This window comes from Anoplophora glabripennis, unplaced genomic scaffold (assembly GCF_000390285.2).
Source record: "Anoplophora glabripennis isolate ALB-LARVAE unplaced genomic scaffold, Agla_2.0 scaffold514, whole genome shotgun sequence".
Classification (NCBI taxonomy): Eukaryota; Metazoa; Arthropoda; class Insecta; order Coleoptera; family Cerambycidae; genus Anoplophora; species Anoplophora glabripennis.
In genome coordinates this window covers 208,933-223,884 of record NW_019416592.1, presented here as the reverse complement: position 1 = coordinate 223,884, position 14,952 = coordinate 208,933, and the positions used below count along the sequence as shown (strand labels likewise).

The window sequence follows — 14,952 nt, the reverse complement described above, 5'->3', positions numbered from 1 at the left end:
CATTTCAGGTCAAATGAATTTTGAATTCAATTTGAAAATGATAGCATATCAAAATAATTTAGAAGCAGTTTGTTATGCAAATTTTTTTGATATACAAAACACATAAAAGTAAATTATTGCTTAAATTTAGTGTAAGTGTTAATAAACCAGTATTTAGCTTGCATACAAAATGAAAATATTTTTTTTATTCTTAATTTACTGTAAGTAAAATGTTAATGTTAATAGTAAATATGTAATTTTCATATTTTTCAGCTAATGTTAATTCCATTCCAATTAAAGAAACTACAGAGAATGAAATAGACACCATCACTGGAAATAATAAAGAGAAAAACGAATACGAGGCAGATATTACGCACACAAATGACTTGAATGGGGAATCAAGTATATGGAATTGTAAAATATTTTATGAACTTGTTAAAAATTTTTCGTTTCAGGAGCTGGAGTTATAGATAAAATAAATCCATTTAATAAAGAATCACAGCAACAGATTCCACCAAATAAAAATAATAATGGTAAAAACTAGGTATATAAACATACTGAATTATCAAAAAATGATAAACTTTTAGATGATGGACAAAATAACAACCCTCTGGCAGCTATACAGAATTTTTTTAATAACGCACCTCAGTTATTTAACGGATCCAACCCATTTGGTCAGCTTTTCTCGTCTCAACCTGGAGGAAACTTCTTGGATAATATAAAGGTATTCTTTGTCGGAACGCAAGGAATGGTAATGCCCGCTAGTTCAATTCTGGGAGGTTTCCAAAATCTGTTCCAAACTCTAGGAAACATGGGGAATTTTATGCAGAACTTACCCACTTCTGTACCGTTAGGCAAATAAAGATGTGATTTACGCTGTCAATGAATGTAATGTAGGATTATCTAGCACTAGAATGGGAATAAACATTTTTAGAGTGTATTTTTTTTAATTTGTTAAAGGTGTCCCAAAATATACAAAAGCTTTATAATTTTTGTAAGGAAAAATTAGAAAACAAATTTTCTTGCTAGGTTTATTTAATTTTTTACAAACATTTGAAATAAAGCAGTGACATTTATATTTGCCGAGACACAATAAATATTTTAATACTTAAAGCTAATAATGTAACATAATACCCGATGAAATCGAAGTTAATATTTGGTATAAATTAAAGACTTATAAATAGTCTAAAAAAATAAATATCTGTAAACAATTCGAGACAAAAATTATACACAAAAAACGTATAAAGAAAACAATTTACAAGCACCTATAATGCATATTTTATAAATATTTTACGTATATGTCGATATCGTGGAACTCTATTAAAGAAAAATTGAATTTACTATACAAACAATATTTACTCAATAATTCTTAAACCAACTGGTTAATATATATATATTTTTATTAACAATAATGTAGGAATAGAAAATTTAGTACATGTAGGTACTTCATGATATTGTATTGGGTTAAAGGCGTCTTTTGTGAGGTTTAAACTACTTCAAAAATGCCCTTATTAGTAGTTAATTGAATCTTCAGACTAACTACATTAGTTTAGGAAAGGAAAACATTAACCCACCAAGTGAGCGTTAATAGAGAAAAAAATAACAAACAAATTAAGTTATACTGGCGGATCTTTACATATCTTCATCGCCATCTCGGACAACGGTTCTAATTCCTTCTGGCTGACTAGATCAAACTCAGTAACGAAGTAGTAAAAGTGCTTGTAACAAGTGTTCACATGAGCCTCCTGTAACAAAAAAAAAAAAAAAATTCAAAGGAGCTTCCTATAAAAACAGCAAGACTCACCGCAGCAATAGCCACGACATTATGGAAATGGTGTATATAGACATGAACAAACACCCTGTGCAGTCTCGCTAGTATCTTACTGCAGTGGTTGGAGAAGTTCTTAGGAAACGGTTTGTCACTAGTGCAGGGGAACAAATCCTGGTTGTTTATTTGCATTTCAATCCAATCCATCAGGTGACTGATGTATTCCCTGGCCGGTAGCGGGGTCGGCTTTTTAAATTTATCACCGTCCGCCCATAAGTACTCGAACCGCGGTCCACCGGACATCGTGGGGCAGGTTTGTTCTGTGCAGTACTCCGAAATTGTTCCATAAATTAAATTTATTCGATTGAAAAAGTCCACAACTGAAAGTTACGTATAAGTAATGTCTGTAACATGTAACTTTGCAAACTTACCGTGCACAGCGATCCAGTCATTTGTGTCTTCACCTTGTGGTAACTTTACGGCAGCTCTTAGATTTATTCCAGAATTTAGACTAGCTTGAGCTTGTTTATATAAACTGTAACGAATTGTGCCGTGAGCAAATTTCTTTTTTGGCCTGAAAGTCTAAAATTAGAAAAGCGTTAATAATTGATTAACGCGCACTAATTATCAAGAGACGGATTAATATGTACAATATTTGATGTAAATCCATAGACTTTTACCTTTCCTTTCTGAAAAAAGTCGAGAAAACTGTTGAATGCCATTTCTTCTTGTTTTAACAGGAAATAAAATTGTAAACAAAATTCTGCGATAAGGTTAATGAAACGTCAAAAAAAATCAGACTAGAACGTAGAACGCCATCTAGAAACCATACGTAGAAGCTGTGGCGAGACCAGAGACACCTGTAAAAAAATTTGGCAAATTATGATTTAAAATGGCGTCACTGTGTTTGTGAATGAAGCGATTTTTCGCAAATAGAAGCCGCTTTGCAAAAATATCTGCAAAATTCAAAGATAAACAATAATGTGAATTAATTACACGTTGAAATACCATTTCTACTTAATTTAAGATGCTCACGGAGCAGGAAAAACCGTAAAAAGTTGTTTGTTTTAGAAACAACACAGGTGTTGATATTTTAATGTTTTTGTTTTGTGATTAAAAATGTAGTGAAATCAAACATAATGCCCAAAAATGGAAACCAAATTGTGTAGAATATGCGGGAAATTGGGACAGGACTTTATACATATTTTTAATACGGAAGGGTTAAGAGACAAAATAGAAACATGTTTACCAATTATTGTAAGTATAAACATCATATTAATAATAAATTCTGCTTTGTTTACCGGCTTATTTGTCGCATCATTTTTTGCAGCTATTTTCTGTAAAACATTCAAGTAATATAACATTTTTCTAAAGAGAGCTGTAAATTATATTTGTTTTTAGGTGTCCCCTTATTGCTTGCTACCAGACACAATATGCAAGGAATGTATAGAAAATGTAGACAATTTTTACATTTTCATAAAAAAAAGCCTCCAAAATATAATCATTTTGGAAACACAGTATGATATTCAAGAATCTTGCCTAAAATCTAAACGAAAAAAAGAAAAAGGCTGTTTTGTAGATTTTACATTTAAGACGAGTAATATAGGTGTTCAGACTGAAGATTATCTTGATGTTTTAGTTGGCAAAGATGCAGATTTCAAAGAATATAGCTTAAATTTTCCTCTAATAACAAAATTTCTAGATTCTACTGACCTTTTAAAACCAAAATCGACTACATGTTTAGTTGACTACGACATCGATTCAGATTCTAATGTTGATGACAATGATTCCAACACAGGTAAAGTTGTTCTAGGAGAAAAATTGGAGGCAATGAATAAAATAACCAATTTTGTTGATTCATTTTTATCTCAAAAGAGTCATTTTACTTCTAAACCGCATTACTTTGATGATGCTGAAAATGATTTGATCTCGGAAATATCTCAAAGGAAAAACTTAAAGCGTAAATGTGATTCAATTGAAAAAACTCGAACGAAAATATGTAAATTGGACAGTTTTAACAGAAGGAAAAATAAACAGCCAAAAAGATTAGAAAAGGTCATTACAGGGATCGGCGAAAATTTGTTCTTCAATTTGGAGAACTTTGTTTCAAATTGCCAGAATGAAAACGAGAACTGTTCTTCGAATGGTTTAGAGAAAACCGATTCTCCAAACAGTGACAATGACAATCAACGGAATGCTTCGATTCAGGTGAGAATTCCCAGCTTTCTCGTTAATATATTAATTTTTTACTTTTTACCAGAGCGAAAAGTTATTATCTTCTTTACCGCAGAGTTGCTTACTGTGTGATACTCACTTTTCTGGCCCGGCTGCCTTGGCCGCACATGTATTCGAAACGCACGGAATAGATTTGGCTGAGGTTGTGTCTTCTGGGTCTGGAGAATCGTTCCCGGAAAAGAATAAGAAGAAAATACCGAATCTGGTCAAGATTTCGGATCTTAAGAGGAGCGATTCCATAGGTAAGTTAACAGAATTTATAATTCCTGGAACTTTTAAAAGGATTCAGGGAAATAGTAAATAGTCTCTAAAGACGCAGATTTTAATACTATTAATTGCCTTAAGTGACGTCACTGGGAATATTTTTGTATATAGAGATAAAGACGAGTTATCCAATAGATGTCATATTTGACATTTAGGGATAAAATGACATGGTTGAAAACATTTTTTTTCAATGGCACAACCAGTATATTTTTTACTTAATTAAATAGAACTATCTGTAATAATAAACAAGCTATGGCGAAAGGACTGCAATAATCTCAACGTATTAATCAAAGACTTTTTTACCTGGCAAACATAGAGCTTTCATAAATGTTTACAAGCCACATAACCAGTAATTTCGTTTGGAACAATAATTTTATTTCCTCATGTTGGCCATTAAATTTCAGTAAAATTAAAAATTATTAAAGTAGTAAGATCAAGGTTACATAAAACACAACGTTCTATTTCAGTGGCTGTGATCGGTGTAACTTTTCACTAGATTTTATTCAACTAACCAGCGATTGCATTATCTCGAGCGTAGACGAATATTGCGGGTGCCAAGATCTAGGGAATTTTCGTTACCAGTATCAATCATTCAATGATGGGCTGCATGGTCTTTTTTAAGGAGGTTTATCTGATTTGGAATTGACGAACAAATATTCATAAACAAATTAATATAAGCTTATTAATATGAAGAAAATCCTCGAAAAAAATTATGACTAATTTTTCATGATTGAGTACAGAGTCTTATGAGAATGTAGATTTTTTTGGTCTTTCCACTTAGAATGCGCAACAATTGGCGAACAGTTTCCACAGCAACTTGTATAAATAAGAAACCGATATCTAAGGAACCGTATGATAGCTCGTAGAAATCGATTAGGTACTTGTAAGATACATAATTTATAATAATTCTCCTTCAAACTGCTGTCGTTGATTAACTTAACCTGCATATGTGTAATAGCGGCAATGCCGCGGTTCTGGAAGTAACGTATTATTTGAAATTCGCAGGTGTGACATATGGTGTATATTTTAAGCTTAGGCATCCAAACAAAGCCAGCTATGTGCAACGTTGCCAAACCTAAAGGCTTACTACTTTAGTCACTAGCGAGTCTACCGAAACTCGTTAGACTTTAGACATACCTCCGTACCCGATAAACCTCCTAAAAAAGTAAAAAGTTTGTTGGGAATTGGGGAAAATGGCAATTTGGTATCAATGCAAATATAGTGATGTGTTTTTATTCCCACCATTGGTATCTCATAAACCATAAGAGATAAAAGGAAGGTTAAATTAGAAAAGATCATCTTTTCGACTAGAAGACCAAGCAACGGATCAAAATTTTGTTTGGAATAATTTCAATAATTTTCTTTCCGCAGAATTAGATGAGGAAATAAAAATATATAGGAAAAGCAAAAAAATTGCCTTAAGGCGACATATACAATTAGACGTAGGAAAATGAGTCAATTTTGAGGAATTTTTTAAACTGAGAAATATTCATTCTACATTTATCGGACTGTAGGTATTCTTTAATGGGATATTCAAGTATAAAAATTTTTTTTTTTAATTTGTCCATCGTCAAAATGGCGGAGCTGTGGTAGAGAGTCACAGCAAGGTTGCATCGCGACATCCAAAATGGTGTACAGTCTAGCTTCCCGTGAAATTCGATCTGCATCAAAATACAAAATTTTTCTTATTTAAAACTTGTAGTTTCTACGCGACGTTGAGAAAAATTGAAACGGTGAAAATTTGAAAAAACGGCACGAAATTAAAGACAAATATCGAATTTTCATGAGAAATTGCTACAGAATTTGTATAAAAAAATAGTTTTTTTCAAAATTTTCCAAAATCAATTTGCGTCATATACAAGGTAAAAATGTTATCAACATTTCTACCAAGGGGGAATTCAATCGGCTCAATAGTTTTTGCACAATCGTGTACATCAGTTTTAGAAATGTAGTTTCGAGAAAAACGGTAAATAACCCTTCTTATTCTATCCTTTGCAGACGGAGTCGTTCGACAAATGAGCGCCACTGTGAACTATAAACTCTAAAAAACTTGGGCGGCTATTTGCCGAAACTCATCCGAAAACAGTAAATTCTCCTACAAACATCTGGTCAACGAGTATACCTGTGCGCTCTTCCGGAGTTTTTCAAATTTCGCTTTCAAACTTTCAGAATATATTCTTCACATACAGTTCTATCGTTTAAGAATATAAAAAAAAAAATAGATTTTCTGATCGTTGTAATTGTACATGCCCTCTTAACATAAATCCGTAATATATACCGTATCACTGTAATCAAGATCAACTTTATTATTAAATTTACATGGAGCATATTCTTTTATTCAGTTAGCAAGTTTTAACCTATCTTGAATAATAAAAATGATATGTAACATTTTTTAAAATAGAAATTTTCTCTTTTTTTTTCTCAACTCCTTAGAATTATTCAGTTATAACTTGCTTTTAGGTGCATAAAGAGGCACTATTTTTGTCCAATTTTTTTCAAGTTACAAAATTCCCTTGGTAAAAAATGATTCATCCCTAGTGATGGGCGATACCGTGATTTTTCAATCACGTTGTGAATCGTTATTGTGATTTTTTGATATCGGTGATTAAAAAGCGTGACATGATCACGACGAGTCACAACCCAGCATAAGGTTGATAGTTAATATATTATTATGGTGATATGCGAAAGCTGACTTTACAGCATCGACATGGTCAATAAGGCACTTTAGACATGCAACACATGATATTTTTAATGGTGTTAAAACAAAATTCGACCTTAAAGCAGTATATTTAGTCTGCTAAACAAGAAATCAGGAGTAAACTGTGATCACGTCACATTTTTATTTGCAATTGAGGAACGATCACGACCTGTGATTTTTTGATCAATGATTAAATCACAGTTCGTGAAATATCGCCCAGCACTATTCACCCCCCATATATTTGATATTTCGCATTTTTAAAATATGCAAATTCTTTTTGGCTAGTGAACAGTATTTTTACTGAAATCTGAAAAAAATGTATGCAAATAAATTAAACATTATTGGCAAATTTATATTAATTCTAAGAGCATTAGCGCATTATTCTTTGCCACAAAATATCCTGTGAATAAAGATAGTAAAAATATATTGTTAATTTATTTTTATTCTATCTATTTACATACAATATTAAAATATTTTAACCTTTTGAGATTTCTGAGATTTATACATAAAATTCCATTTTTTATTTCATTTCAATATGGCAGATAAAGTAGGCAAATATTTACACTTTATGGTCGTTTTTTCTAGGTTAATTTTTTTATAAAATGTTCTATAAGTAATAAATATTTATAACGTCAATAAGTAGGTTACTACTTTTTTATTTATCATGTTTCATTGTAAATTTCTCAACATAATACTAAGGTGGGAGAAAGATGACACACTGTATTCTACATTATTTCTCGTTGAGTTCTAGGTGGCAGTGCCAATAATGGCCAATAATATTTGCTTGGATTGTAGACTACCATGCCAGTTGTCAGTGGTTGTACAATTTTTGAGCTGTCGGATCATCAGTTTGGATTTATCGAAGTTTCGAGAGACATATCGTTCTCTTCTTAAGGAGACTTTTAGAGTTACTTCTAAAACAGAATGCAATGTGTCTCTCGAAACGTTAAAAAGTGTAAACTAAACCAAGGATTAAACATTTTAAATGGATTCGTAAAAAAAAGAAATAAAAAATGGAGAATGACTATTATAGAAATTACGAATATACATTTAATTTTCATTTGTTGAAATTTTTTTCCAGAAGACAACCAGTTACCCGACCAGCAGCCCGAAGACCCGCCCATGCTCCTCCCGAGCTTCGTGTGCCCCAATTGCCCTGCCGTTTTCACCACCAAACCGGACCTAATGATGCACCTAAGAGTTAAACACGCCCAACAAGCGGCACATCTATGCGGCTTGTGTTTGCAGCAGTGCAACACGTACATGAACTTGAAAAGCCACCTTCAGGTTTGCTCGCAACAGCATCCCGTCAACACGAGATACATCTGCCAGGTATGCCAGTATGGAGACGACAACTTTAAATGGCTGGAAAACCACATTCTTGTACACGATTTCCTACTCGACGCTTGTAAGAAGCAGTCGAAGATGTTCGACCCCGCCGATTACATCGACACCAACGAGAGTTTCGAGAACGGAGCTCCTTCGCCCGGCTCTAAAAGTCTCGCTTGCAGCGAGTGTGGTTTGAACGACTTTGAATCGTTTAAAGAGTTCAGCTCGCACAGACGAAGTCAGCACTCGATTTTTCACTGCGATCTATGTAATAAGTTCTACGGGCGAAATTCTCACCTTTGGAAGCACGTTAATAGACTTCACAAGGGTCATCCAAGTATTACCTGCCAGTTGTGTTACAAAACGTCTGCTTCTAAGTACCACCTCGCACAGCATTTCAACAAGATACACCTAACGAAAGGTACGAAGCAGAAAACGGATAATTTACAATCGGAAAAGGAAGATTTTATGGCACAGAAGTTCCAGGGCTTCGATTTCCAGTCGGTCAAGCAGAGCTTCATGAGGCAAGAGATTTTGGATCGGGAACGGAAAAACAGCGTCAGCGAAGTCGAGGATAACTCCAACCAGCTGTCCGACCAGGACGACGAAATCACTTCGGAGGGTAACATTAAAGAAGAGGTGTTGATTATCAAAGAAGAAATCGCCGCTCCAAAGGAAATCGATTCCTCGCATAATCTGTACACGAATATAATTACAAATTACACCCCTCCGCTTAACGAGGGGGAATACAAGTGCCCGAAGTGTTCCAAGGCTTTCCACAAGAAAGTGTTGCTCAAGAAGCACAAGAAAAACTGCAGGCCCAAGCTGCAGAAAGACCTGCTGACTCGCTGTAAAACCTGCGCGCGAATATTCAAAGACCGCCAGAGCCTGACCAAGCACTTGGTGAATTACCATTCTGAGTATATCTGTGAAATTTGTAGCGAAAAAGTCCAAAGCAAGTGCGAGATCGTCTCGCACATCAGATTCCAACATCCCGGCTGTCACTTGTTCTGCAAAATCTGCTGCAACATTTTGAGGAGCAAGGAAGACCTCCAGACACACTTACGGGACCACATGGACTCGTACGTTTGCCAGTTCTGCGCCGATTCCCTGCCCAGCAAGATAAAACTCAAGATGCACATCCTCAGCCTTCACCGCAAAATTCTGAGCCTCTCCTGCGGAATCTGCCTGAAACTGTTCGAAACGCAACACATCCTGAAGGACCACGTAACTTTAATCCACAAAGACCAACTCACGCCCCTCACGTCTTGCCCTGTCTGCGGCAAAAATTACGGATCGAAATGGAAGACGTACGACCATCTAAACAAATCGCACGGGAGGATTTTCAAAGCTTGCAAGACTTGCCTCGAGGTTTTCGATAACGACGCTCAGCTGCAGGCTCATTGCGACGTTACCACACACGGCGGGCAGGGGGCTAGCGGCATCGCCACCACCGCCGTCAGGAACAGTATTATGGCTCATATTACTACGGCGATCAATGAAGTTGTGACTCAGAATGAAGTAAGCGTTCATAATGACGAAGACGAGAGCGACAGCGGTGAAGAAAACGAGGATAACAGCGATCAGAGCAACGACGAGTACGAAAACGATATGGAAGAACCAAAAGAAGAGTTGCAGTCCCACGTGCCACCCTTACCGCAGGAATCTAGAATTTCCCTGTTGGAAAAGCGACTGCTGGGGAAGAGAATTTCCGAAGACGACCAAATGGTGACGAGACCTAGAACGCAAAGTTTAATAAGTACCGGTAAACGCTCCAACGGTAACGCGCCCGAAACTAAACTGAGATTTTCCACCGAAATTAAGAAAGAAAGAAGTCAAATCGATATTCCTTCTGGGACAAGCATTAAAAGAGAAGACGATGCGGAACTAACAAACTCCCCGTCTAACCCGCAAGTTAACTCCTCGAAAAGAACCGTCTACGTGAACAGTAACGATCCTTCCTACTGCGAGATATGTTTTAAGACGTGGCCCGCGAAGAAGCACTTGTGGCAGCATTACATCCGTTGCCACAAAAGCGTGGCCGCTACCGTTTGCGGCATTTGTTTAAAAACTAACGAGAGTTACGAGAGCCTACAGATGCACCTACTTGAGAATCATCCAACACTCTTACATGGTCAAGGCTTTGGATCCAATTTCATATGCAGGATTTGCGGACGTTACCACAATGCTAGTTCTAAGCTACGACTCCACATGGTGATCCACGAAAATTTCGACTGGAGTTTGATAAGCGAACCACCCAAATCGCTGAAACAGGAAAGTGGCGAGAAAAAGACGGGAACCAACGGATTTAGAGAGGTTAAAGAGGAGCAAGCTAACGATAGTATTGAGGTGTACGACGAAAACGATATTAATTACGAGAGTCTTATCGAGCAAGTTGAGTGTTCGTCTCAGTCTGAAAACGACGATTCGGAAAACGACCAGTCACACATAGAAATTAAAGAAGAACAAGTGTCATCTTCGGAGGAAGAAGAAGATGACGAGAGTGAAGAATCGGCCTTGTCGGAGAATTCCATGCAAGCGCAGATGCTGAAGAATATGATACGCGAGAAGCAGAACTTAGCCTCGAATGTTAACAGGGAGGAGTTGTCGTCCAGCGAGGAGTCTAGCTCGAGTTTTACCGACGACAATAATGAAGGTACAAAGAGCGAAAGTTCCGAAGAAGACGAATGCTCGCAAGAATCTCAGTCCGCGTCGTCGCAGAGTAAATTCAACACTCGTTCTAATTCCAACACCGTCGATTCTGTGTTGAACGGGAATATGTTTAAAAGGAAGCCTGACGAACTGGATTCCGCTATTAAGTCCATCAGTTACGAGTGTACGGAACCCGAAGATATTAAAGTCGAGGATGATTATTGCGAGCTGCACAACAATTGTCTCAATGAGAACGAAATCGAATCGGCCGTCGGTAGTATCCTCTAGATGTGTATATAATTCTTTTTCTAAGTTATTAAGTCTTTGATTCTGATTAGATGCCATATTATTTAGGGATGCTCTACGATGTTTTTGGTGATAGGGAGAAAAAAGAATTATTTTTGGAATTTTCGGTACTTCCGAGTTCAACATGTACTTAATGTTTTTCAATTTTTCTAACATACATGTTCATTTCTTGAAAAACATGTAGAAAACATACAGATGAAGCATACAGGGTGCGCCAACTTCAACACTTGGAGTTTCTCATATTTCCTGACAATATAGAAAAAAAGTAGTTCAAATGTCCCAGTCTTGATTTTCAAGGAAAGTAGAATGACACAAACCGCATCTCAATATCTTAATTAATTTTTATGAAATACAAAGCAATTTTCATGTTTGGCCATTTTCTTTGATGCCTTGTAACCTTTTTGTTTGTGGAAATTTTTTAATTTTGTACAGATTTGTTATACAGTTTTTTTGATGGCATATGCAGTATTTTCCTATAACTTTCAGTTTTTCAGTTATAACGTCAAATTGTGTTTTTTAAATGGATTTGCATAAAATTTCCCTTCAAATGATGTATTACACGTATTTACAAAAAATACTTTTTGAGATATTAAACATTGAAAATAATTTATTCACAAATTCAATTCAAACAAAACATTAATTTTAATACTTACAGAATAAATTTGGATCAATCGAAAAACATTTTACAAGAATGCACCACCACAACAAATGTTCAAACTGCGCTCCTTTCTATGATAGATAAATTATTGTACATCGTTGTTTAATATTATTGACACTGTTCTATATTAATAATAATAATAATAATAAATTACGCATGTTATTAAAAGACTGTAACACTGCTTGCTGCAAATCTCACCAGGAATTATAGCCCCGATTATAATCGTGGTCTTTAATTCTTCCGCACAAGAAAATCAAGTGGGGATAAATCAGGCAACCGTGGTGGCTAATGCCAGTTGTATAAGTGATAGCTTACCTAAAAATGATAATTTGATCTTTTAAATTGATTTTTATAAATCTTTTGTAATCAAATTTTAAAAGTTTAATCCCCAGAAAAAGAAATCAAGTGGGGTTAAATCAGGCAACCGTAGTGGCCAGTGCCAGTTGTATAAGTGATAGCTCGCCTAAAAATAATAATTTGATCTTTTAAAGTGATTTCTATAAATCTTTTGTAAACAAATTTTAAAAGTATAATCTGCACATCCTTAAATACTGGTAATAAATGAAACATAAGTGGAGTTAGCAGGCTTGACAATTAGGATGAAATATAAAATAGTGCCCTAATTTCGAAGTAAAACTTAATTTTTATTATTATTTTCTTGATAACGAGGAGTCGTTTATTTTTCACGATAAATTCGTAGCTTACTTAATAATTTTACAACATAGTTACATTACGAACAATTTAATTTCAATATTTAATTTATTAAGTGCAAATATGTGTTCGTGTTTAATTTCAAGGAAATTTTATGCAAATCTCAAAAATCAAAAAATATAAGCAGTGTTCAATTTAAAAAACATAGGTTCGCATTATAAGTGAAAAACAAAGTTATAAAAAATATCTCCTACACAAAAAACTGTACAAAGAAACTCGTTTATAAAAATAAGAAATTTTCACCACCAAAAAAGTTGTAGGGAATCAAAGAAACTGGTCAAAATTGAAAAATGAAGTCTGGCATCCTATTTTTTTTTCTATCTTTTAGGGAAATAGAAGAAACCATAAATGACAAATTTGGCCCGCCTTATACTGAGTGAGTCAAATTTGATCAAATTTCAAGTATCTGGGAACTTCCAACGATAGAAGAAATTGATCACATTCGCAAGACTGATTTTCAAATCATTAATTCTGTTAACACTGCATGTACACGTTTCAGTGTCCATTGACGCTATTAGTTTTTTTTTTTAAGTAAATATCACGATTACAGAACTATGAAGCATACTTATACAGGGCATATGTAAAACATTAGCCACACTTTAACAACAGATAACGTTACAAATTAATTGAAAAAGTTAATATAAACAAATGTCTAGAAACGGTTTATTTTCGATATACAGAGTATTAGAGATTGCAAGGACTTAGTTTCAAAGGTAGATTTAGTAATTTTCTCCAGTATGGTATTTGTCTTTCAAGATATCCGAAATTGATCTTACTGTTATTATAAAACACCAAAGATTTTACAAAATGCGATAATTCGTAAATAAAATAAAATATTTACACGATTTGCCTGTATTTTTGTAACTTGAAATAAACCATTTATTAATTTTGAACATTTAGAAAACAGAACATTGAAACTACCATTAAAGTAAGACCAAGCATTTTTATTACTTTATAAATTTTTTTAACGTGAGTGATCGTTTTCTGCTCTTCAGTAGTAATAGTGTGGGGTCGGACTGTTGGAAACCGTTTGTAATTCACTAGGAGCAAAACTATAAAATGTCCGATTTGATAGTTGAATTTGTTTTGAGAATTGGGCTTCAGAATGGGTCACCAGTTTTATTTTTATCAAATATTTTCTGGTGTTCCTTAAAATCTCGTTAAATTCACCTCACTCCAAATAGCCGTTCAATTTATTTACCAAAAATAATGAATGGAGAATATTTCGAATGTCCTGCGTGTTATTTTTTTTTTGTTTATTACCAAAAACGTACATAGTATTAACCCGAACATTATAAATTTGTGATGTGATGCCATAGCTGTATGATGTTAATTAAATTTATTTTTGTATATATTTTTTTGTAGTATCTACATTTTTATAAATTGAAGACTGGTTTTTTCACTTAATATGATCTGATTTGAAAGCTCCTGTAGATGTAGAATATATTTAAGCTATTTTTTATATTTATTTTTTTCACTTATTTACTAGGTAAGCGTAACTTAATACATTCCTTTCTTATACTCAGTACTTTTAAAATTGTACATGTATATAAATAAGACAGTAATAAATATTTTCTAAATTAAAACCCGTATTTCAATAATCTCAATTATTCCAAATATATTATAAACTAGGTATGTATTAAAGTTGTCATCTTCGCTGATCAGATATAAAAGGTATTTTTAAATTATTGCTAATAATACCCACACAAAATGCATACTGATTTTCGCAGGTATTTTAAATTTTTTGGCTCTTATGCATGCCAATTTGCAAAATATAGATACAGCGTGAGAAAAATACAATTAAATTTTAAATAAATACCTTATGATTATATAAAATGTAATACAAACTATCAATTTATATTGTATTAATCTCTGATCTAGCGATTCACTTGAAAGATAAACATTTTAATTTTTTACTACTGTGCAACTCAAGGTCACTGTTAAAATGAAATGATCAAGGATTAAATCGTTAATTATTTGGACCATTACAAATTAACTTTCACACCAAAGAAAAAAACTACTAGGTCAAAAAGGTACTTCTGAATACTTTAATTTTAATCGAAATCTGTTTTTGTTTATTAACTATGGCTGCCTAACAATAAGTGAACTGATCCTAAACGCAAATGAAAAACGTAAAAAAAAAAAGAATTTAGTCTGTGTTTTGTGATTTAATTTAATTAATAAGAAACATATTTAGTTTAAATCACAATCAATTTCGTTTTTAGGTCAAATTACAACCTTAAATATAATCAAAATTATAATGTCAACAGAAATTTTGCTAAACAAGATAAGATGGTCGAAGAACGGTTTCTTGGTTCACCCTGTAAAAACATTTGTGTGACACGTGAGTGA

At 34.0% G+C, this 14,952-nt stretch overlaps 2 protein-coding genes and 1 long non-coding RNA gene across 3 annotated transcripts; 2 read left to right on the top strand and 1 right to left on the bottom strand.

The window, feature by feature from the left end:
• Nucleotides 1-289: 289 nt before the first annotated feature.
• LOC108912163 lies at nucleotides 290-640 on the top strand. The gene is made up of 3 exons (XR_001964528.1): nucleotides 290-381; nucleotides 435-512; nucleotides 567-640. It is a non-coding gene; the product is annotated as an uncharacterized LOC108912163 (long non-coding RNA).
• Nucleotides 641-996: 356 nt separating this feature from the next.
• LOC108912176 (MOB kinase activator-like 3) lies at nucleotides 997-2,535 on the bottom strand. Its single transcript, XM_018717355.1, has 4 exons — nucleotides 2,428-2,535; nucleotides 2,179-2,329; nucleotides 1,784-2,127; nucleotides 997-1,724 (listed from the first exon to the last, which is right to left on the bottom strand). Exons 1-4 carry the CDS (start codon nucleotides 2,467-2,469, stop codon nucleotides 1,596-1,598), a joined length of 666 nt encoding a protein of 221 aa, XP_018572871.1. The 5' UTR covers nucleotides 2,470-2,535; the 3' UTR covers nucleotides 997-1,595.
• A 157-nt stretch (nucleotides 2,536-2,692) lies between these two features.
• LOC108912177 (zinc finger protein 521-like) lies at nucleotides 2,693-11,633 on the top strand. The gene is made up of 4 exons (XM_018717356.2): nucleotides 2,693-3,004; nucleotides 3,149-3,802; nucleotides 4,008-4,224; nucleotides 8,026-11,633. The coding sequence occupies exons 1-4, from the start codon at nucleotides 2,897-2,899 to the stop codon at nucleotides 11,211-11,213; spliced, it is 4,167 nt and encodes a 1,388-aa protein (XP_018572872.1). The 5' UTR covers nucleotides 2,693-2,896; the 3' UTR covers nucleotides 11,214-11,633.
• Nucleotides 11,634-14,952: the final 3,319 nt, after the last annotated feature.